General features: G+C 40.7%; 2 protein-coding genes across 3 annotated transcripts in view; both read right to left on the reverse strand.

The window, feature by feature from the left end:
* Window positions 1-349: 349 nt before the first annotated feature.
* On the reverse strand, window positions 350-18,874 carry myo1f (myosin IF). 2 transcript variants are annotated; one of them, XM_044044600.1, is made up of 29 exons: window positions 18,656-18,874; window positions 18,358-18,512; window positions 15,430-15,558; window positions 14,273-14,362; window positions 14,094-14,188; window positions 13,929-14,016; window positions 13,749-13,838; window positions 12,536-12,667; window positions 12,263-12,397; window positions 11,225-11,357; window positions 10,568-10,764; window positions 10,372-10,452; window positions 10,193-10,279; window positions 9,678-9,764; window positions 8,643-8,810; window positions 7,876-7,961; window positions 7,711-7,792; window positions 7,496-7,602; window positions 7,065-7,163; window positions 6,841-6,985; window positions 5,702-5,816; window positions 5,443-5,612; window positions 5,127-5,272; window positions 3,930-4,076; window positions 3,679-3,827; window positions 3,539-3,601; window positions 2,358-2,565; window positions 1,512-1,672; window positions 350-1,282 (listed from the first exon to the last, which is right to left on the reverse strand). In XM_044044600.1, exons 2-29 carry the CDS (start codon window positions 18,358-18,360, stop codon window positions 1,206-1,208), a joined length of 3,270 nt encoding a protein of 1,089 aa, XP_043900535.1. In that variant the 5' UTR covers window positions 18,361-18,512; window positions 18,656-18,874; the 3' UTR covers window positions 350-1,205. The 2 variants fall into 2 exon arrangements, with proteins under 2 accessions (XP_043900535.1, XP_043900534.1); XM_044044599.1 differs by lacking the exon at window positions 18,656-18,874 and having other exon boundaries at window positions 18,358-18,577.
* A 3,742-nt stretch (window positions 18,875-22,616) lies between these two features.
* Window positions 22,617-25,436, reverse strand: part of adamts10 (ADAM metallopeptidase with thrombospondin type 1 motif, 10) — a 44,339-nt gene continuing 41,519 nt past the window's right edge. Inside the window, exons 24-26 of the mRNA XM_044044682.1 lie at window positions 23,746-23,922; window positions 23,502-23,667; window positions 22,617-23,057 (exon numbers count right to left, since the gene is read on the reverse strand). Of these exons, the coding sequence (XP_043900617.1) occupies window positions 22,948-23,057; window positions 23,502-23,667; window positions 23,746-23,922 (453 nt within the window). The 3' untranslated portion in view covers window positions 22,617-22,947. The remainder of the gene's footprint in view (window positions 23,058-23,501; window positions 23,668-23,745; window positions 23,923-25,436) is intronic.

The following is a 25,436-nucleotide window of genomic DNA, read 5'->3' on the forward strand; positions in this document are numbered from 1 at the left end:
AAGTGCTATATAAATTAAAGCTTGTTTCAGCTCTAATTTATATAGCACTCAATTATTAAATGAATCCTCAACTATTTTGACAATTGATTAACTGTTACTTTAAATTGAATGTGAATATTTTCTTTGTTTCTTTGCTCCATATAACAAAGAAATCTTTGACAAGACATTCGAGAACATCATTTCCAGGTTTGACAAACACATCATCAACATTTTTTTTAACGTTTTCTGACATCTTTTGATCCAAGTGATTAATCGAGGAAATAATCGACAGATTAATCGATAATGAAAACAATCGTTAGTTGTAGCTCTAAAATAAATACAGACCATTTTGCCATGAATACACCCAGTGTTGACATATTGTGTTGTTCCTCTTTTTATTAATAGCCTATACAAAAGCAGATATTTATTGACAGTGAGGGGAATCACATTATTTTACAGAAATCAAACCACAAAGTGAAAACAAAACGCAAAAGCAACAGAATTCAACACTTGTAAATGATCACCACTCTGTTTCACGCTCCAGATTCAGAAGTCAATCTCAATTATAACTTGACCACGACAAAGGTCACGTCTAAACGTTGTTTCGAGTTTATTCCCCCGTCTCAGTGGGCGGCTGTGACTCGTCTGAGGCAGGTTCGTTATGGTGCAAAAATGTGAACGTTCAAGTTATTAAAGACGCATTTATTGATACCTGGAATTACTTGATATTACACTGGTGCGTGACTTGCTCAAGAATACTGATTTCAGGGTAAAAGCATCACGTGAATATAAACACTGTGGATACCGACAAAAAAAAGATCTGGCGTTTTAGGGCACTTTTCTTTCAAGAATGTAACATAAGCTTTAAGTCATTCTCAGCAAAGTAACCATTCTAAGAAAAGTGGAGAAGGTAGAGATCTTGTTGCTAGGTCATTATGAACAACATAGTCTAAGGCAACAGAAGACATGAAACCGGAGCTGTTCTTTCAGGGGGATCTGAGTTTTAAGTCTCATGGTCATAACAACAAAGTTACCAGTGCTGAGCTTGTGCAGCACAATAAAATGTCAGCGAGGTGCAACTGCTTCACCGATCCTATTTCCGTAGGGGGATGAAGATCGACGATGCGACCGTGCACAATTCCCTTTGTAACACGCTGCTTTACACACAATTTCACACATTTCCCAACAAACTTGGACAAGTCCATGAGGATCCAGCGAGGCTCGGGTCAAATCTTGTCCACATAGTTACCAGGGAAGAGGCCTTCCCTGCCTCGAATCCTGCCTGTCCACCAACCTGATGGATCTGCAGTGGGGAAAAAAGCAGAGAGCAGACATTGAAAAAAAAGATATATTAATGTGGAGCTGCAAGATTATTTATCCCAGCATCTCACAATTCCTGTCCTGCGTGTTTTAGTTGTTCCCTTGATCCAGATAAAACATCTAAAACATGCAGGACAAGGCTGATTGGGAAACACAGATTTATCCTGGTCTATTTTTGTTTTTGCATCTTTCTCTTCTCCTCATCCTCACACCTTCTTTGACCAGATCAAAGACGTCATTGGCCTCGAAGCTGATCTCGTCCGTGTCCTGTCCGATGTACTGATACAACGCTCGACAGCGAGGCCCCGGGGGTCGAGGCTGTGGCTTCGGAGCTGGAGGAGGTCGCTGACTGATGCTCTGTCTCCTCTGCTTCCTGTAAGTAAAGAAATGACATGACAAAAGGGACGGAGAAGAGTGGGAAATGAAAGGAAGTGGCAAAGACTGACAACTGGTCAAACAGGGAGAGTAAGAAGAGCATGGAGAAACCGAGAGCTGCATCATTGTTGTTGCAGTTCCCGTTGAGTTAATGCTTTTGAGATCAACTAGTGTAACAAATGACTTCATAAATGTCCACTATCCTTTGCTTGATTCACAAGAAAAGACTACAAATATGAATTCTTATAAACACTGACCTCACAGTATGAATCCTCTTAAAGGTTAACAATCACACAATTGCATACATTGCAATTATTATTCTTAAAATATAAAATTTCAATCAATTTAGACCAAAAACCTCCCAGTAAAGTAGTTTTATTTACATTAATGATTCTTATTTCTCTTTATATCATTTTAATGTGATTTACTATGTGCTAATAAAGCTATGAGTCATGATTTATTAACATTCTTTAAAGCACAGCAACAGATTTTAACACCTGAAAGCTCTACTGTATTTTCAAGTGGGAATAAACAGGATTTTCTTTCTTACTCATTCATTTGGGCTCACCGAGCCTCACCTTGTCGTGCCCTAACGACACAATAAACCTGTTTTTTTTACTTATCAAGTCCAACCACACGTGTTGCAAACACCCTTCAAGAGTGTACTTTTATTTTCCTCTTACCCTGACATGCCCTGGTCAGGCACATTGAGGAAGTCCAAGTTCCTTTGGTTGTGCTGGTTGTGGGCGGGGGCTCTGGGAGTCTTCTGGGAGCCCAGTTTGGGCAGGGCAGCGCTGGGTGGTCGGACCTGTTTGTGTGGGGTGGAATATGTGATGTCTGATGGTTGCCTGCAAGGCGCTCTGGAAAACTTGGCTGCTCCATTCTGATGAGCTGGGGAGAGAGAGAGAGAAAGAGAGAGAAAAGGTGGAGTCACAGCAAAAATTAATCCCCCAAACTGGCTTAACACGTCAGTGTCACAATGTAACTCAGATTTTCCCTCACCATTCCAGTTTACAGAGACGGATTTGAAATGATGCAGTGGGTTTAAAATGGTCAGTGGCGGAGGAAGTGGTCACAAAGGAAACAAACTACTTCTACTTGTGATTTTATCAGCTCATTTTTTGGTACATGTGTATGTATACATGTATGTATGTATGTGTGTACATGTCTGGAGGCTGTGAGAACAATGAGAACAAACCTTTCTTTGTGTGGACATGATGACATTGTGAGGACATTCTGGTAGGTCCTCACAACTTTAAAAGACTTTTTGAGGGTGGAGATTTGGTTTTAGGGTGAGGGTTAGAATTGGTTAAGGGTGGTGTGTATTTTAATGTATATCTCCATGAGACAAAAAAAACAAAAATAAATAAACGGACTAAACATAGGAAGTTTTAATGCAAAGCTTCTTATGTTGCATTTTATTCATATAGGAAAAGTGTGATAAATAAATGATAGAATGATCTAGTTTCCCAATCCTGGTCCACGTTTTAGATCAGTGGTCAGTAATTGGTGGCCCGTGGGCCAATACTGGGCCGCCAGCATCAGTATCTGGCCCGGCAGATGATTTAAATTATTTGCTTATCTTCACCAATTTTTTTAATCTTATAACGAGTTCAGAGCTTTTATTCTGAAAAATAAATAGAACTGACAGTTAACCTAAACTAAATGTGTGGGGTTTTGTTTCTAACTGAAGGCCCATTATTCAATTGCCCTCGACCACATTTACTTACTGAACCCTGTTTTAGTTTGGCAACCTGCTCATTTGAATCAGGTGTGTGTGTGTGGCACAGGGAAACATCTAAAACATGCAGGACAGGGGGTCCACGAGGATCAGGATTGGGAAACACTCATCTAAAGGAGTTACCTTTGCCAGCCGGATGGTTTCTCCCTCCACCATGAGACTGAGGAGCACCTTTCCTGGTCGGCTCTGACGAAACAAGCGCACAGTTACAACAATATCTAGGACAATCAAGAATTCAATCTGTATGTTATTTTTGGACTTACTGGAGGACTTAGGTAGACCGTCTCCTATTGTGACGGTGAGGGTCTTCCCTCCAGGTTTGAGCTGGGCCAGGTCTCCTTGTCCCCTCTGAAATGCCACCACCCTGGATCCTCCTCCACCCCAGCCCTCCTTCTTCACTCTGAACTCCAGTCTGAGTCACACAAAAGTTATGTGAGTGTTTTGTGCTCACAGTTTCTGAGAAATACAAACACACACACACAGAGGCCGTTTGAACATGTGTGTGTTCTTCTACCTGTCAGTGAAGGTGATTGTCAGTTTTCTCTTGGTAACATCCTCGTAGCGCTTCGAGAGCAGGCTGAGGAGCTCGGTCTTAAAGTTGGACTCCAGCAGGCTGTCGTACTGAGCCTCGTGCAGGATGAAGAAATCATCCTGTCTTGTACTAAAGGGACAAAACCAACGGTTTATAAAGCAAAGTCTGTTGTGGAAAAAACAACTGGAAACACTTTTCATCTCTGTAATCTTTCTTGTCATATAGAATTTTTTCCTGTGTGAGCAAGTTTTAATGTTTTTATTCTGTGTTCTCACATTTACTGTAACTGTAATGCTGCTATCTTCTCCAAGACAAAAATATACATGTCTCCCTCAGTGAATTCAAACTGCTAAAACTTTCCACAAGCTGCAGATCAATGTTAGAATGAGGAGTGAGATTTTATGTCATCCATCATTTTAAGATACAATATGCAACATTTCCATGTTAAAATATCTAAGAACAACAAGATTATCGTTATTTTTTTGTGGAGAAATGCAGTCACATTGGCCAAAATGCAATCAGAGTGAGGAAGGAAGGTATTTGGTACTACTAGTCAGGCAGTATGTTGTCTTTTATTCCTACTTTATTGTGCATATTTGTCTCTAATGGACCACGACAACTCACTGTGGTTTGCTACATGTTCTTAAGCTCCTCCCATGGAGAGCAAATGCACAGAGAAACAACATGACAACAGTTCCCATGAACCCATACTGAAAACAGTAGGTGGTGGTAGCATGTGTTAATAACACAACCTTAGTGAGCAAATTGTATTTGAACACTATTTATCCTGTATTTGTTCCTGGTGGTGACTTTAATTCAGAACAATAACAGAACACTGAGAGCTTTTTCAAGAACATGAATGTTTGGGAAATGCACTTTTGTCTCAGGGTCATGATTTATAAATGACACAGCTAAGGAAAGTGGCAGAAAAAAGAAAAGAAAACATACTGTTGCTTTGCAAATTAAATATAAACAAAATTACATTATATAAACCCTAATTCTGTATATCTGCACTTCAGTAGAAATGGTCATGTGGCTGCAACAGCTGCTGCTGCTTCTCACAAAGAAGCGGCTGATTGTTGATGAATAAACAGGAAACTAGCTCATGTATTTTCTGCAACAGCACAGGCCACAAATGCCACAGCTACATTAATAACCACGTGTAAATGACAGCCGTACCTGAGCGAGACGCTACTGATGCTCTCGAACTCCAGTTTTCGTTTCAGCACCTCTTTTATCTGTCCCTTCTCAGGCCCTTTCTTCACCTTCTCTCGACCAATCAGATAGATGCCTTTGGGCGTCAAGATCAAATCTCTCTTGATAGACTGCGGTTGTGAAACAAAGGAAAAAAGAAAGAAGTAAGAGCTGTGAGTATAATGCCAGAAAGAGAAGAGGAGTGGGTTTTGTGTTGTCTGACCTTTGTGTGCACCTCAAGAACATATTCTTGTTGCTTTGTCACATTTATATTTTTAAATGTTCATAAAACTAAACACACCTTGAACCTGCGATCAAACTTATTGACTGAATCGGCAAAGTCGACTCGCTCTCTCTTGGCCAGAAACTGCCTCAGCTCCGGCTTCTGCTCCAGACCCAGATAATCTCCGACAAAGTTCCTGTTGATGCTGTTCTTCCTCCGCTCCTTGGCGTTGTACAGGATGTCTGAGGCTGGGTTGTGCAAGAGGAGACAAACACTTCTAGTTAAACCTTGAACCTTGCACGAGGCGGCGACAGTGTGTGTGTTTGTTTTTACTTACCCTCCTCTCTCATTTGTTCATACTTCTTCCTGGCAATGTATCTCCTCCAGGCTTTCTGGATGATCCTGGCAAAAGTGTCAAACTTCCTCTCCCTCATCTCCTCCAGTAAAAACAGCTGAGGAACAAAGAGCACATGGAAGTACTTTATCACCATTCATTCATTGATTAAAATATTTAGATTTTACGCTAAAGCTTTTTATGGCATTCGTTACTTCTGTGTCATTAGGCACAGAAATTATACGTAGATATATAATTATATGTTGATATTTAATGTAATCTGGGAAAACAGAAACATTTGAACATATAATGCTTAATCAGGTTTATATACACATTCAACATCCATGAGAGGACTGCTGCTCATGAGTGTATTTGTCTGTTACTGTGTTATGTTTTTAATGTCATGTATAGTATTTATATTTTTGGGAAGTATTTAAGGGTTTTAGTTTTAGTCTTAGCTTTCTTTTTTTTTATTATTATTTATTAAAAAACTGTGTTATTATGCATTTTTGGTAACATGTGTTCTACCTTCATAATTACATGAAAATGTTTGGGAATTCATAAAGTCATTATTTACAGGCTTAAACATGGTATAGACTGGGGAAGTCTATATCATGTTCAAGCCTTAGTGCTCACATTTACAGGTCACACATTTTTGTCTTCTTACGTGTTGTTGAGTCAATGTTATGATTCATTCTATATCCCATTTTTAGCAGTGATATAAAGTAGCAATTATTGTGCAGAAGTCACAAAATAGACTATTTTTTTCTGTTCTGAACTGTGACGTATTTCCCAAATTCAGTCCGTTTATAAACAGTTTGAGTACTATTTGCTCAGGTGTGTTTGTATAGTGGGTGAAAAAGAACCTTTCTTTTTTCATCAGATTACATACGTTGCGCTGAAAAAAAGGATATAAGACACTATATTGCACATTCTAATACCCTCTGTACTGTGCATTTTAACATAGTAATGGAAAAAAAGCAGACAAAATGCTCTGTGTTCTAAGGGTTAATGCAGATAACACCTGTAGTAGGTGGGTGCTGAAACAGGTAAGAGTCACTTAGAATGAAACATAATCATTTCAGAAACAATACTCAGATTTGTTTGACCCAGAAAGTAAATAGTGTAAAAGATTTTTTTACCGATTCAGGATTCTTGACAAAGACCTTGGTGCGTCCCATCTGATACTGGTCATTATCCATGTTGACAGAGCGGAGCAGGTGCAGGACCCCCTGCTGCTCGGGACCCCTCCAGCCCGGCCACGTCTCCGCTGTCAGAATGGCATACCTGCATCGTGTACACACAATAAAAGATGCTACAGACATGGATACACGTGTTAAAAATACACACGCGGGATGAGACTCACCTCATCAGAAACTTATTGAAGAGCCTGCGATACGCAAACCCAGCCCTCCTCACACGTATGTTCTCCCGAAGTCCCAGGTATTCAACCTGATGCCGAACCCTGTAAACGGCGAGGAGTTACTATATTCTTTCAGCAGCTTTTACTATACACTCCCCACAGCCACTTTATTAGGTACACCTGTTCACTAATCACATGACAGCAACATGTAGACATTGACAGGATGAAGGTCAACCTGAGTATCGGAATGGGGAAGGAAATTATTGAGACTACAAAGGTGTGCAGAAAACCATCTCAAAACACACAACCCTTGGATCGGAGGGTCTACAGCAGCTCCTACCACTTTAGGTGTCCTGGTGTACCTAATTAAATGGTAAGTTTTGAACATTAAGTGATAATTTCTTTGTTTGTTTTTTCACGTGTAAGTGTCTGACCTGCTCTCCTCCCAGTCTTTAGGTCTTTTCGTCTCATTTGGTTTGATACAGCGGATATAATGTGGCGTGCACTTCATCAGGGTGTTCACCAGATCATTGGCTTGTTTCTGTTGGAAACATCAACGTGAAATCAAAGCAGTGCTGACCAAAAAAAAAGAGTAGAGCAGCTGATCTGTTCAAAACAGGCGGGCGGGACAGGCGGGTTTAACTCTCACCTTGATCTTGGAGCTGGCTGTGGTTGGCCTGCTTTTCTTATCAGTGTTAAGGTTTTCAGGGAACAAGCTACGGATGAAGTCACTAAAGAGAAGAAATTATATTGTACAGTGAGGACAAACACACACACACTGGGTGACTGCATCAGATGAATGTAGGAGACTCACTAGTCACTGCTTTGCATGAGCTCTATGAGGTCGGGGAAAAGCACATCCCGGTTTCTCTCACAGAAGCCGATGATATCATACGACACCTGCGATGGCACCAAAGGCGGAATTTAAGTCCGTGCATCAACCAGAGCATAAATGATAGTATTATTGCTTTTAACACTTTTGAATTCAAATGTGTTCATTCGAAATTATCGAGAAAAAAAACATTAATGTGGCAAAGTATTGTTCAAAAAGGAGTAGGATGAAGCCCATGCTTATCCGGTCCTAGCTCTATTCTCTTCAACTTAAATCAGGTGTCTAGGACTTTCTTACAAAATTAAACTAGACAGTACTGGACCATATTACCATAGACACTCAATACTTCCCCTCTATACACTTCTCTATATCTTGAAAACAAAGTTTTATTTAAGCATTTTTTTAAACTGAATAATAGTTCTGCTTTCTTTGATTTCATTCTCCAAACTGTTCCTCAAAGTCACTTGATTTCATTCTCCAAACTGAAATGGAGAAATCAATGTTTTGAAAATTCTTCACATGGCCTTCAACTCTATATTATAGCCACCGTCTCTGTCAATTAATACATTTTGAATGTTAGCAGGAAGTTAAATGAATGTATGTTTTTGTTTTCCCTTTGTCCTATGACGTTCAATTCTAAATGCTCTTTTTTTGGAGAATACAAAATGGTTGCAAAGTTGTTTTATAGGCATTTCCCACCAATACCTCCACACACTAACTAACTAACAACAGTGAAAGAGTCGCGTTACCTTTCCAGCGTAGTGATGAATGACAAAGCCGGAGTTCCAGTTGTTAAAGTGTTCATGTGTCCCCACAGCGGCCTGCAGCTTCTGCAGCAGAGTGCTGTCTGCACCTTCTCCTTTGGCGTGCATCGTGGCACACACGTCATCCAGCACACTCATTATACCAGGAGGGTTCTGCCAGAATTTCAGCGAGACATAGAATTATAAAAACATATATTTATAAAAACAAATGGTACATGTTTTCAAATAGGTAAGACTCACATTGCAGAACAGAAAAAAAACATGTTAAAATAAATGTAAGGTAAGAAATAAAGTAATATTTTAAGTAATACAATGGAAATTTCATCTAATTTCTCTAGTAATTAAAAAAGAAATATGTGGGGGAAAGGATTCATTTTAACTTTATAATATGGTAAATGTCTATTTTCTTTTCACAAACATTTTCATATGGAGATGTATCACTGATGGTAGTAATTAACATTACCAACCTATAACCTGCACATGACTTTCAAAATAACATATTACTGTAATATGATCTCCTTTTTACCATGATTGTATAGCTAAATACCATTACAATGACCCTATTACAAAATGATTACAACACTTTTACCATGTTGTTTTTTATGTATAGGAACGATATAGGAAAAAGTAGTAAAAAATAATTAATTGTGATTTGATGTCAAGTCAATACATATAACTAACAGATATTAGGTCAATAATAAAAACATAAAAATTTCTTTACAATTTACATTATAAATAAAACCAGGTCCAAGTCAACCAAGTCAATTGAGAACCAACTCTCATATACAATGACGACCTGGCCAAGAGGCAGCATAGAAACAGGGCAGACAAACAATAAAATGGGATAAATCAACAACAAAACCATGTTAAACCATTCATAGCAATTACATGTGTGAGGTGAAAAAAGGATAAATATTAAATGCAGGTTCACACTATGTTATTAAAGAATTTTAGCAGATGATTCCAGTCATATGCAGGAGAAAACTGAAAGTTTGTGCTGTGTTATAGTTACGAGCTCACCAATTTATTTTCAATGAGGTCGCACACAATCTTGTTGTTGAAGTACTGAATAGGCGTCCACTTGATGCCCTCCTGAACGTACTCTTCCTATAAGAGAAAATTGGACGATTCAGGGAAACAAAAGCTCAATAGAAATAGAAACTGAGTGGAACACAACTATTCATCCATCTTCTACTGCCTAATCCTCCACATGAGGGTCATGAAAGGCACTCTGGACAGGTCACCAGTCCATCACAGGGAAACATATAGAGAAAACAACCATTCAATTCAATTCTAAATCTCACAACTATGGTCAATGTAGAGTGTCCAATTTGCCTAATCTCTAAACCTGCATGTATTTGGACTGTGGGAGGAAACCGGAGAACTCGGAGATAACCCAGGCACACATGGGGAGAATCGCCACAAACATCTTCAAACTAAATTTAAAAAAAGCAGCTCAATTGTTATCCTCTAACGAACAGAGATTCAGAATCAAGAGAGAAAAAGTGAGAGATGTGGCACTAAATGTGCATTACCTGCTCAGCCTTCAGAGTGAGTTCGATGAAGATCTGCTGCAGCTTCTCATTCACAAAGTTGATACAGAACTGCTCAAATCCATTTCTCTGCAGCAGGAGAACAAAGTCCAGTCAGCTCATCACACACAATAAAAACAAACAAACTGTGCTGCACTAGCTGTAAAATGAACAGCACACACCTGGAATATCTCAAAGCCATAAATATCAAGTACTCCGATACTGAATTCTTCATGTGGTTTCTGGATGGCTTTATTTATAGCCTGGAGGAGACAGACAGAGTAAGAGCAAGAGGAGAACCATAAAATACACATGCATTTCTCAACCTGCATAGAAATCTTTAAAAAGATAGTTGTGGTTTTCTCGCTGCTGTTGTACCTCAACCAGATAGTCAAAGAGTCGCGTGTAGAGAGCTTTGGCGAGAGCATCTCGAGTGTACGTGGCTTGTTCCTGGTTCAGGGTCACGTTAATGGACTCAGACTTCCCTCCCCACTTTGAATCCATCTTTCTGCTCGTCAGCTTGTCCTGCAGCCGGTTGGGGTCAATGCCCAGCAGATAGGCGGGGAAGGCGAGCACTAGATTGTGTTTCAAATGCATAAGGTTAACCCTCACCATAACCCTAACCGGAAAACCCTTGCATTAGATCAACGGTGTCAACAATGAGGCTTATAATGAAAAGTTAAAACTTTCCGGATGATTTACATACAGTAAATGTCACTGTGATTTTGGATGAAATAGATTAAAATGAGCTAGTATGCATGAGTGAGAGTGTTTATATAGTGTGTGTATGTGAGTGTGTGTTTCAGGTATTCATGTTGTGGGGACTTGTCTTCCTTATGAGGACAAAAAGCAAGTCCCTGTAATGTGACTTATTTAGATAAGACATGTTGTAAGGATAGGATGAGGTCAGGGTGAGGGTAACAGTACAATAATAGTAGTTGTGGTTACTGTTCCAGTCTGTCTCGAGGAAATGAATACAAGTCAATGTAATGTCCCCTTAAGTCACATAAACCAGTTTGTGTGTGTGTTACTCACAGTCTGTGCTCTCCACCTGTCCATAGTTGCCTGCCTCAATGAAGCTGATGTTTCCCATGTGCAGGATGCCCGCGATGATCTGCAGCACCTGAGCCTGGATGTCACCTGGGATCCCAATCACCTGCATGGCTTCCTGAAGGCAACGGAGGAGACAAGATAAATAGAAGATGAATGGATGGAAATAATCAGTCATCACTTAAAAAAATTGCACTGTAAATGTGTGGTGATAATGGAGAGTGCACTCAAATGCAGTGGGGACAGAGAAAGAGGAGACTTCTACGGTGGCCCTGAAGACTCAACGTGAATGCAAAAGCATGCAAAAACGGAAGTCAGTTCATGTTGTTTTTGTATTGTTCGTCTTGTACATTTCTTTGCATATAGTTAACACTCGTATTTCCTTACCTGATTTCTATTTTTCTTCTCTGTCTACCTTGGTAGAAACCTTGGTTGAAATAGAAGAAATATAGGTAATATGAAAGGTAATGTGAGTACTAATATGAGTATGTGCAAGACGAACCACACAAAAACAAGATGAACGACTATAGCGCCACTGACCTTTCATTTACATACGTTGTGTTCGCTTTTGACTTTATTTTGAAAACCGGAACTAGGACTGTTTGGTTTGGACCGCTTCAGTCAATTTACGATAAGAGGATAGGAGGAACGTCCACTCACTTCACATTTAGGAACGACTGATTTAACCACGGCTCGGAAACACAATGACCGCAGTGGCATCTCATGTGAAGTGCCGAACTGCCGATAAGCAAATTGGTAAACTTGAGAAATGCCGGCGCTACTGCGTAACGGACAGTACCGACTTCCGTTTTGGCTATTGCGTTCGGGGCCACCGTAGACTTCAGAAAAATATAGTAAATGCAACATTGCTGTAAAACACCAAAAAAAAAAGAAGAAATTCTGTAAACAAAAGTGAGAACATAACAAAACAAAACAAAATGTGGCAACACATCTACATACAAATCCATGCTCTTTGGCCTCTGAGGTGAAGCTAAATACAGGCTACTCTCTCAGAATATGTACCACAGTCTCCTGGAAGTCTTTGCTGTCATTGGTCCCATCCACCTTATAGGTCCCAGACTGGTTGAGGTAGTAGTAGTAGTCAGGCGTCATGATGCCCAGGCCTTCTTTCTGCTGAGCGTTGGTGCCCTCTATCAGCTGGAGGACAACAGTGCAGGTAGAAGAGAGGGTATTAAAGCCATGATTAAAGCAGTGGTACTTGTAATGTTAGGGATTTTTTTTCATGTTGTTCTGTGATAGATGTGTAACTGTGCTTGTCTGCCGTTAGTGTCTGACCTGATAGTAAATGTGGAAGTTCCTCTCACTCTCATTCTGGTTCACCACCCTCGACTTCTCCAGCAGGAAGTTTGAGATTTTTCCGCCATCTGGCTCTCCTCCTCTGCTGAACTGAATTTCAAAGTATTTCCCCTGATAGATACAAATTAGAGTGAACAATCTGAGGTGACAACACTGTCAGCTGTCAGGGGTCAGAGGATCAGATCTGACCCCTGACAGCTGCAAAGCACAACAATGGCACACAGTTCTCAGGCAATGAATCTAGTTTTGAGGTTAAAAAAAAGGTCATAAAATGTTTCTAGATGATATTCATTTGTAATTATGTATATATGTATTTATCAGCTGTGCGCTGATGTCCATAAGAATACCAGTAATTATTTATTATATTTTTTTTTTATCTGATTCTGTTTGTAATTGTTTGGAAGTTTGTGGTGTTTAAAGGCCTGATTGTCAATGTGGGTAAGGAAAACCTGAATAAAATATTTGAAATACAAACAAACTGTGCTTCCATTATATGTGTAAGACATTAGCCAAATTCACAGAATTGTCTTTGCATCACCTTCAGGATTCAGTTTGAAATTGCTACTTAAAACTAGTAGGCAACTTAAGATATAGTAACAAATTGCTCTCTTGTATTTATCTATTCCGTGTTGTTTTTAATGCTGCGCTTTAATAATTGTATTAGTTTTATTCATGTTTATTAAGATTATATTTTTATCTTATTGTATTTCATTGTTTCTTTATTTAAGCATGTACAACATTCTGGGCAACAGATCAACAATCAGTTGCAGCAATCAATTTATAGGTTTATAGTCAGTTCTTGACAAATCCAACACCTTAAACACCAGTTTAATGTGTATAAATAATGGCTATCATCAAACACACACACAAAAAACAGCATGAGATTGATAGGAACATATGATTATATAGAATTGTTGAATTCAGTCAAAGTGACAAATTCAGACCCGATCAAACTGTTTAGAAATGATTATCTGGAAACATAAATTGAAGTGAATTACGTGTCATTTCAGCTTGCCTGCACATGGAATGGCTAAGAACTAAAAAAGGGGACATGTATTGGAATCTCCAAAATCCACTACTGAAACTCATACATTTAGCCTCCTCTTACTGACTCTAAGGTACAAATCCAAGTCATTGAGTAAACAGCAGCAGCAGCAGCAGCAGCTGGTGCCGAAGTAAAGATGATACTCACAAAACGGCTGGAGTTGTTGTTGCGCACAGTCTTGGCGTTACCGAAGGCTTCGAGCAAAGGATTTGACTGCAGGATGATATCTTTCACATGCTGCCACACACACACATGCACGAGGATGAGACACAGCAGAAAAATCCACAGGAGGCTTTTTTTTTTGAGGAATAGCGTCACTGTCTCTACCTGCACTTTCGATCCTCCTCCTGATACTTTGGAAATGTAACCCATGATGTATTTGGCCGCCACCGTCTTTCCTGCACCACTCTCACCACTAACACGACACCACAACATGAAAACACATAAGTACACAAACTGGTGTATGGTGTCAGAAACACAAGACTCACACACCTGATGATGACACACTGGTTTTCTCCATCGATCATCATGTTTCTGTACATGTTATCGGTCAGGGCATAGATGTGAGGCGGATTCTCATACTGGGCCTGAGGAGAGATCAGATCCGGGTTAACGTTAAACTGTGATGTCGCTGGTCCACGGGAGGTAAAATGAAGAGGACTTTTACTCACTGCTCCTTGATATAGTTCGACTTCTCGGTCTGTGAAATACGGCATCTGTTTGAAGGGGTTGACTGATATCAACACAGGGCCGATATAAGTCTGGACAGTTCAGTTAAGGCACATTATGGATAATTATCATCTCGGACAAGATCTAAAATCAGTATTCAACACACGTCACATCACGACAACACTGTAGCTGTTTTCACAGGAGGAGAATGCTCAGATGATGAGGAGGTGAGGAGATGGCGCCTGGTTCCTCCTGCTGCTGCTCTCACATGAGATCACGGACGGACATTATCTGGGTACAAGACCACATTCGTGGACAGACACACAGTCCCTCTGGATTAGATGATGGTAATTGGACTTGCTTAGTTTGGACAAAGTCTGGACTCATATCTAAAAGCAGTAAAAAGATCCAGTTGTAACATAATGTTCTGCCTCCATGTCTACAGCAGTAGAATTTACTTAATTGAATTTTTTTGAGGGCACTTCTTTGTGTTTTCAGTCACATTCTGAAGTGTTTGTCATCCATCACTCCTTCTGTCTTCCCGTGTGCAGGGCAGGAATGATCTAAACACTGCTTCACTGACAAACATAGATCATCGCAAGGATTTTGGAAGCCATTATATTTGAAAATAAAGAAAGTTGCACTGCATTGCTTTAAAATTTTACGAATAAAAGCACACCATGTCACCATAATATGAGCTGTTTTCATCTTCGAGGGGAAATGACTGATGATGATGATTTTAAAAATCCCTTTAAAATAATAAGCTTTTCAGTCAGTGAGTTTTCACATGAGGTGATATCATCTTTCCTCGCAGGGAATTTATTTATGTATTTATTCTTCTGTCCTTTGTCTAAATATGGTTTTAAATTTCAGCCGACCTCCAAGAAGAAGTGACTTCGGAGCCGTTGAGTCATTCAGTGAATGCAGAAGAGGAAGAGTGAATTGCTTAAGCCCATAAATGTTGAACTGGTGTATTGTAGGCAGATGCTGGCGTGTAACACAGTTGATGGAAATATGTTTGATTAATCAGTTACCACCATGCTTTTCTGAACTTTAGGTGCATTTTCTTTAATGACAGATGAAACGAGGTGTGAAGGCAGGTAGTTATAATTCCAAATCAATATTTGTAATGTAATGTAAAATGTAGCCTGTAGGATACAAAGATATAGTCGTCCATGTATCTCTTCTTGAGGTTTTCCACGATGGCGTCCTCAGTGATCTTGGACAGCAGGACCATGTCGTCCACGCCGCTCTGCTTCACATTTTGACTCTGCCAGTGATACTTCGCCTGAACCAAACACCACAGAGACAAACACAAATGGAAAGGCTGCTTTTCAAAATCTATACATGCAATTTATTGACTTTAAACTATTACTATTTCTTATGGTAGATAGTTTATAAGGTGTGTGTCTTTTACTAAGAATAGAATAATTATTCTCACATTTGTGTCAAAATAGTTAGATATAGTTAGTAAAATAGACCCAGCACAACTACTTCTAGGAAGCTGTCAGCCAAAGACGCAGAGATGCTCTTGTTCTATAGTCGGTGTCTGCAGAAGTTACCAAGAATTGTAGAACTGAGCAGAGGCTGATGCAGCAGTGCACCACATCTGTGCCCTTTTTCTTTTTAGGCCACGTTGAACCTCTATCCGAGCTATATTGGAAATTTTAAGAAAGTCCACGTTTCCCCTTAACATTTAGTGACAGGAAGTAAACCTGCCTTATGTTTGAGCAGGTTTAGCATGTATCAACGATTTGACCTGTGTCACGTTGTCAGGTTTTCGCAACTTGAAGTTGACAGACGTCACCTGTTAACGATCACACTTTATTTAAAATATGTTTTTGGGCTCTATTAGATAGGACAGTGAAGTGTGAAAGGAGAAGAGACGGGGGAAGGTGCAGCAAAGGACCACAGGACGTCTATTTTCCTCTAAATAGGAACATAATTGGCATTTTGTGTAATTACAAGACCTAACAGTAGTGATTAAGTCCATTAAAAAATGTTTTCTGAGGTTATAAATCAAGTGAGAAGCTCATTTGTCCATAGAAGTACTTCTTTTTGCAACTAGTGGAGGCGCCCCCTAGCGGCTATTCGTTATATTTTTACTTCCGTGTTGGCCTCGTTCGGCAAATCCAGAAGACTACGTCCACTTTTCCATGCAGGGTCTATAGCTCACAGTGAACTGCGACTAGTCAGTCATCGGTAGAAAGGCATCTTAAAAACTGTAACCCAGTGTGGTTGTCATTACAGGAAGCTGGGTCTGGCTGCCAGGCAACGGGGTACAGATGAGATGAGATGAGCTCACTTTCTAAATTGGACATTTTAGAGAAGCAACAACAAACCAAAGCAAACTTATAAACCAGGCTGAGCAGCTGAAAGTAAACGACACGGTGACGAAACAACAGCCACAGCTTTAATGCAACGTAATATTATGTTGCCGTGACACGAGTTCTGTGTCAGGGTTTTTTAAACGACGCGCTGAAGATCATCTCGTGTTTTTACATTTCACATTTACATTTTTATGCATTTAGCACACGCTTCTATGCAAAGAGACTTACAAGGGAATTGAGTATTGAACTGTGCATTGCTAACTGTACAACCTGCCAGGGGTGGAGATGAACTTGTGACCATGATGCCTCTGCACATGGGGGACCGTGAATGCTGGTTTGTTTGATGTGTGCAGACTGACAGGTCTTGCCAGTGGCAGAATGGTTGTGCTGTGGTTTGAGGCTTTCACCTACATATGCTGCTTCACTGGAAGACAACGGCGTGTACATTTTAACATGCTATGTCTGACATTGATGCTCATGATCCAGCACTGACACTCATCCCTGCTATGAGAAAAGCAAAGTGGGCGACAAAAGGCCCACCTTTAGTCTATTTCTGTCCCCATAGTTTGATTAATCACGCATTAGACCTTACATTTCTGCATATTTGGCCCACGACTGAATTCCAAAATAGAAAAAAAATAAAATCTTCTCGTCCGAGGTCGGGCAATGAACGGATATAATGCATATCTGCGATTGGCTGAGTCCATTGACCTTTGGGGGATGGATTTTTGTCATCCTTTCCATCTCATTTTATTTGATTGTCCAGCCCCCAAAGTATTGGTCAAGAAAAATTCTGGCCCCGTTGGTGATCCCTGTCATTGCAGAATGCAAGTGGAAAATATCACTCTAAACACATACACATGCCTTTAAGACAAAGAAATGAATCATCGGACCGAGGCGTTCAGTTTCAGTATGTGTAGGGTTCACATTATCTTTAGGCTTCACTTCAGTCTTTATCACACCTAGGTTGTTTAAAGTGTCACTGTGGCGGAAAGCACTGATATTTTAACACTTCAAGAGTTGCAATGGTCTGCACACTTTAAAGACCTTCAGAAATCCACACTTAAATCACAAGGACATCTATATGCATGCCGCTGCAGACTGCTGCGCATTTTGTGATTTGTAAAGAGTGTGAGGAGGAAGTGTTGTGACAGGCCTCTGCTTTGGTCCACTTCCTCCTCATCACTGCTTCTTGTGAAACCCTGTGAACTTCATACATCTTACAGCATGTCTTCCTGCAGCTCATTTTATGAAACACGCTCACCTTTTCTGTCAGGGACAACATCCTTTAATGTTGATTTCCTGCTCTGTATACATTAAACATGCTTTTTTTATTGTCTTGACCATGTAGTATACGTATGTAACTACATGAAATGTGATACACATGAAAGAGTTTTGCAGCGCTGAGCCTGTCACAGAGACACAGAGCTTTTCTCAGTTGCCCTGAAAAAGAGGAAACCCACTCTTTCTGCTGCTGCTGAGAGGGGGTTCATTCTCATGACATTTATCACCACCTCAAAAGGGATTTCAAAGCCTTAAAGTGGTATTTTTGTTTGTAAAAGGGAGACATGTGACAGGAAATCCAATTCATCGCGAGATATTTTCAATTTTTAAACAAGGAAACTGTCTTCAAGATGAAGATACATATCCAGATTCAAGCTTTCTAAGGTCAGAGTGTTTGATGCCCTGTTTTTGGGACTGCACACACATTACAGCTACAAAAAAAGAAAAGAAAAAATGAAGGTGTGGTACCATACCATGGTTCCTGTCCTGTGGGCCTCTCTCTCTCCTCCTCAGGTGTCCACTGAGTTCAGACAGTGTGTATTTGTGTGTGTGTTTCAAATCCACAGGTTGTCCTCAGACGACAGCCATCGCTCAACGGAACGGTCAAGAGTTGACAGCAGCCATCCACCTACAAGACAAGACATCCACTGCAACATTCAAAACCTACTTCCTCATCCTCCCACAGACCAAGTGTGTAAAACAAGAACTACTCTGACACCACACTCACACACACACACACACACACACACACACACAGATGTACATATTCACCGTGTAGTTGCTACTTCTGTATTTCTCTCGGGTTCAAAGTCATCAGACAAGCGGTGACACTGGTGACAGCAGATCCACAGTTAAGTTGGTCTACTCCATTTCACACACACACACACACACACACACAGGTGTACACTAGAGTAAGATGGCAACAACAGCTGCAAAACAATAATTAGAAAAAAAATCTGTCTGCCAAATGATGGTGTGCAGTTGTGAGCTGTCGGCTCCACCCAGGCTGTGGTTACTCCACGGTGCGTTTGTGTCCTCAGAGGAGTTGCTGCCTCCAACGCCCATTCTAACTGATGCAGGTTCACACCAAGCGTAGTCTGTGCTGAGAGAAACCTGTTGATTTTCAACTTCCTGTACAGCGGATTTGCAAATCAACCCAAATCTGGCTCAGCGGCAGTTTAGGAAACTATCAGCACATTATTAAAGGTTTCAGTCACACATGAGGACACAACAGGCCTGGAATCATTCTGTAGTTATTTACGCTCACTTTTATGGGGTTCCATACGTCGTTACTACGTGTCGTTACTGCGCGTTGGAACCCCACACACTTTGCCCTTCGATGTTGTTAGTTGCTAGTGTCTTTGCTTTGTTTCACATCATGTAATTTTGTTGGTCGCTGCTTGAGTCTCTGAAGTTGTTTTATGAGTGGATTTACCATTTTATGGAGTTGAATTGTATTTTATCACTTAGATCCTTTTAATCTCCTTTAATTTTAATCATGGTAATCTGCTGTGCTCCTTGGTTTGTGATTCTTTAACATACTTATGCTTTGTCAGTTGTGTGCTTGACGACTTGACTAACGATAACTGTGTAACAAGGAACAATTCTATTCAACTCTATTCCACCTATGTAACAAATCTGTACATTTATAAATGTATACGTTTTTAAAATTAATTAATTAATTCATTCTTTAATTTATTTATTAAACCTTTGTTTAACTAGGAAAAAACACATTGAGATTAAAAATCCCCTTTTCAAGTGTCTTGTCTTGTATGTATTTCTGTAAAATGCAAAAGAAGGGAAATTTAATCTAGGCTTTTTGATTTTCTTTCAGGAAAAACAACCTTTGTGGCGTCTCCATCGCATAATATTTTCACAATAACCCAGTTACTGTCATGAACATCACATTTCAGCTAAACCATTAGAGTTTTCTCCAGAAATAGAAGACCATCACAGATGATCTCAGCATCAGTCTGGATGATGAAGTACAGAATTAATTTTTATTCCTGACTAAAAACAAACAAAACACTCTAATTATTTTTCAAATCAACAATGCACCATGTTTAATCAGTTCAATAGTTCTTTAACAAGATGTACACTGGGACAAATGAATGTAGCTTCTCTATAATATCAGACAACATACAGTTCATTCCATGTTATAGATGGCATGTGGAAAACAAACAAACAAACAAAAAAGATTACCGGTACTGTCCCTCCTATTTATTTCAGACAAAACAAGTTCACTACCACCTCAGCGTGAAGCTTGATTTTTTAGGTCGACACAGAGAAAAATGTCTTTCAAACACTGAAACAGGACGATGTACGACAGTATGTGCAACTGAAAACGTTATAAATAGTATTTCTACTTTGAATAATAATGGGGCGGCTGTACAATCCAATGGCATACACATTTATAAAAGTACTGTACTTACTAAACTGTATGTTTCTCTACAGATTCGCTCAGGGGTCTCAAACTGAAATGACCTTGCGGCTGATGAGCATCTACTGTGGTCAGAAGGAGAAAAAAATGTCCAACTCTTTTGAGAAAAAGCAACCATTCAGTGGAGGTTGGCCGTATGAACTTGAAATTATATATTTCATCACGATAATGTAATTTGAACAATATTTGTGTTTCACAGATTTTCAAAATAAAAGTGTTGATATGGAACAATGAAATATGAATCTATTAATAAAAGGAACCATACAGAAATCATTCTTTATGACTTGAAAATAAGTGGCGGGCCACATGGAATCGATTAAAAGGCCACCAGTTTGAGACCCCTGGATTAGATAGTCTGACCCAGACTCAACATAATTTGATAATTCTAATATATGAAACACTTGAAAATGCTTTTGTGTGATGAACCTCGAGAACATAACCTCACACTTTGTTTTGTGAGCTGCATTTCAGGAGAAATAAACTTGCCTGGCCTTAGCAGCTGCGCTCACACACGTCAGGCCAGCTCTGCTGATTATCACAAAAGGCTCAAACTGATATAAAAACCGGAATAAAACTGTGACTCCAAAACAACACATTGACAACAACAGTGAACTAATAGCACCAATCAAAACCAAAGCACCGAAAAATACACAACATTGCAGCTATTACAAAAAAAGACAAGCTGTAGCTTCCTTTTTCCCCCGTAATGGAATGATGTGTCATTTACAGACATTTAGTGGAGTTGCTCTCAGCAGTGTCAGGCCCTGTCACAGCTGACCTCAGAGCACAGTGGACTTCATAGTGATGCCGTCAGACCTCAGCGTTTCTAAAAATACTCTCTACAGGACGGAAAATCTGCTGAAACTGCATCTTTAAAAATGTGTCAATGAATCTGTGCTACACAGCTTTGGGTCAGGTGACCTCCTTCCGATGATGACGTGACCCTAAAAGTCCCATAATCAAATCACTGCCTTCAAAAACACGACCATGACTCACACCTGAAAGCCCTGAAGAACTGAATCTGTGAATCATTGTTCTTAACAATTAACAGCCAGTTAAATTATACCTGTTTTTGAATGAAAGCAAAGAATAGATTTCAAATCAATGTGTCAAAGGACAAGATGACAGCATGAATGTGGTTCACTCGAGTGGACGCAAACTTAACTTACAGATGCTGGATATGTAAATGAACGTCTCATAACATTACAATGTTACTCCTCTTCACACATTATATAGTGTCCGTTAGAAAAAACTGAGTATCTGTGGAGTGAAGACCAAAGACGACATTCTTCCTTCAAAGCAAAAACATGCACCATATTTCACCCACTTTATTAGACATTTCTAAAGATGAGGAAACAAAGGAGAGAAGAAGAACCTCGAGGAGGTTTTATTTTACTCTGCTGGATTGCTCACAAACTCCACCCCCCTTAACAGAATGTCTGATCGAGCCCAGTAGTGGCAGTGCTGGGAGGACGAGGACATCCTCTAAGGATGATTGGGTATCTTAAGTTCAATGACTAAGCAGAATGGTAAGCTTCTGTGGAAACAGTCTAAACAGACACCGTGCAAATCTGACTCTGCTCACACTTCAGCTGAGTCACAGCGAGGACCTGGTGGACGCGATGAGACAAAAAATTGGTCGGTTTGATTCTTGTGTCAGATGTGTAATGCGTTTTGACTCAGCTCGCTTGGAACCTCGCCTGTGCAGGTACTAAAAAAAAGCACCAGGTACTATCACTAACGGAAAAGCAAAACAAACTTGCCGAGGTGAGTCGAGTCGTGCCGACGTAGGGGGTCCCGGCGATGTGAGCTCTGGTTTTGCTCACGTTACTGAAGGTGGTGTGTGAAGACTTGAGGTGATGACATGGACAACAGACTAAGAAATGGACGGAGACATCAAGTCAAATCCGATCCAAAACACAGACACAAAGCACCCACGCACGTCATGTGACTGCTGACACTGTGCAAATCCAAGAACACGATGCGGTCAAGTAACAACTAACCAGATAACATAAGAGACACATTTTACACGACATAACATAAGATATTCCTTTTCATGAGCAAATATATTTGGAAAAATAATTTTCTTTACAAAGTGGATTTGTTTTGTTTTCTTGTCTTAAAAATCCAGAACTAAACAGACAGCACCTGTGAACGAACAGGTTTAAGAAACAAAGAGACCAGTCCTGTGGCCAAAGTGAAATAAAAGTAGCACCAATAAAGTATGAGAGAGAGAGAGAGACAGAGAGAAAGAGAGAGAGGAAGAGAGAGAGAGACAGACAGAGAGAGAGAGAGAGAGAGACAGACAGACAGAGGGTTCAACCTCTCCCTCTCTCTGCCTCTCCAGGTTTGAGAAGCCCTGTCTCCAGTGGAATGTATAAACTGCACCCAGGCTGTTTAGGCCCAGTGAGGCATCTGGATTCTGGCTGAAAATGGTCTCCCCTGACCAGATCCAGGACCAGGACAGTCTGACAGGCCCACTCCTCTGAGAGAGGCAGCGTGGGTGCTGCTGCTGCTGCTACTGGGACACGGCTCAGTGGGACGGTTTCAGGCTTACTGTGAGTGAGTGAGTGAGTGAGTGAGTGAGTGAGTGAGTGTGTTCAGGAGACGAGGACGGACGCTGTCAGTGTCCCTGGCACGTCTTGCAGCACATTTGTCTGAAATATGGCCGGCTGCAGAACTTGAACCTGAGCACCAGGGGGCAGTAGGCCACGGTGTTCACATCTTTGCACTCTGTAAAGGAGACACATGAAGCAGCGTGATTACGAAGCCCAGACTTTTAATCAAAACTCTCTGAAATTAAATATCACAAAGAAGCAGAGAGAAACTTTTAAGCCCTCTTTTTATACCTCTCAGCATCCAGGGTCAACCCATTGCACAAGGACATGTTTTTAAATTCCTGGGCATAGAGATTGACTCCACCCTGTCTTTTACACAACATGTTGACATGTTGACTCTGTTTTTAGAAAAGCACAACAATGCCTCCACCTGCTGAGAAAACTGAGTACTTAATGTCAGCACACACATTTGAACTCTGGTTTATACTGAACTCATTGAATCCATCCATCTTTAAAAATATAGATTTGATTAAATCAACATTTAAGGATAATCATTGTGTGAAAAAAAAATTGTATTTTGCTGAAACATGACAGTAAGGAAAGGCCTTTGCCCTCTGACCTTCGGGATTGTCTGTGCTGATGGGCAGACTGAGGTCACATTTGCTCTTGCACTGCTGCATGGCTGCTGGTCGCTGATGCTCCATACACTCAGCGGACGGCTGACCATTGTGGGTCAGACACTGAACTGAACGCATCTCCTGACCGAGGCCACACTTGGCAGAACACTGAAACACAACAAAACACACGCATGAGTACCGAGTATTGTGTGTCAATACAAAACATCACATAAAAGCAGGTCTCACCTCTCCCCAGGGACCGGTCACCCACTGAGGGGGAGGGCAGCGCTTCAGGTTACAGCGCACCCTGGAGGTGGGTCTGCCATACTTGGGGCACTTGGACTCAGGCAGCGTGTCGCCACTCTCCCCGCTCTTACACAAGACCAAGCGGTGCCTGAAGCCAGGACCACAACTGGGCGTACACTGCACACAGAGAGGGACATGAAGAAAGAGAGAGGAGGGGGAAAAAAAAAAAGGGAAAAACATCAGGTGGGAGGGCAGCGCGATGGAGGCGATGGGAGGGTGCAGTAGAGGGTCACTGCGGTCACAAACATGCAAAGAGAAAAATCTTCTTAATCCATTCAGCAGAGGTCAGCAGCTGCACAAGAATTAAGTTCTTGTAAATCAGCTGGCATCTCTACGTTACACAGTTTCACCACTGACTGCAACAGGTCTGACATCACTTTGTTTGGTTTCTACTGATCCTGAAATGTGAAAACAAGATCTAGTCCAAGGACAAAAAACAGGATGAGGTCAAGGACTTTTCAGTCTGTTCCAGTGGAAGCTCGATGCACTCGTCTGTTTTTTATGTTGTTTGTTGAAATCCTTTTCATGTTTGGATACTCATCAATCAACAAACCATCAATGTCTGGAAAAAATAGAAAATAATCCAGTGTAGTGGGCGTTGGGAAAAGATTGTAATAGATTGCAAACAGTGGTGATTTCTCAGCTCAGCTTCCTCTAAAATGTCATCAAATATGTGCTGTGTTGTATTTACATTTCAATACTAAACTTGTGCTGGTTCGTTCAGAATCAGCGGTTTATCACGGACGACGCATCATCTTATGTGAATTTAAACCAGCAACAACTGTTCTCTATGGGATGGAACAGAATAGGTTGTTTTCACTGCAGTGAGCTCGACAGTGATTGGACAAATGCGGAAAAAATTTCACTTCCACGGAAGCTCAGCTTCTCTGGGAGTCAATGGAGCACTGGGCGGGGGCTGGGCTTCTGCATGATGATTGGAGGAACTGTGAATGAAGGTGGAACCAGTTTTTGATTGACAGTGTTGCAGAAACATACAAGACAGCAGAGCCTTTTCTGCCTCAGTCCTGTGTGGATTTTAAAAGGGAAGTCTGCAGACAAAATAGCTGGTCATTGCTCAATGATAATATAGACCATTTTCATTTGTACATATACACTGTAAATAAAAACACTATTATAGCATTTCGGTTTTGCATAATTATTGCATTTCCTTGTTCTACTTACTAGTTTGCAGAACTACCTCTGATTGCAACTGATACATCCCACCAATAAACAGTTTTGTGAATGGACTTCAGTATGTGATCCAATTTGCACAAGCAAGTAGGCTACGCCGAGATAAGGACGATAAGAAGATGCACTGCTGCTACACCTCCAAAGGAGAAGATGTCTTCCGGAGGCATATATTGACCTATTCACCAGACAGTTTGTACGCCGAAGACACATCAGGTAAGCAGCTTGGTTATATGGCCCATTTATAAGTCTAGACTCCTGTTGTTTCTGGCAGTGGCAGTGTTGCAACAGCGCTGTTGGTCGGACCAGTTTGTGGGTAAATGCAGCTGGATACTAGAGTACTTGTGAATTGTGTACACACTGCAAATGTAGAGCTCCGTGGAGAGGCTGAGACGACCCTCTCTAGGCGGTCTCTCACCCCGGTGGAGTTGTGCCGGAACGGA

The sequence above is a fragment of the Solea senegalensis genome, linkage group LG14 (genome assembly GCF_019176455.1).
Source record: "Solea senegalensis isolate Sse05_10M linkage group LG14, IFAPA_SoseM_1, whole genome shotgun sequence".
Classification (NCBI taxonomy): Eukaryota; Metazoa; Chordata; class Actinopteri; order Pleuronectiformes; family Soleidae; genus Solea; species Solea senegalensis.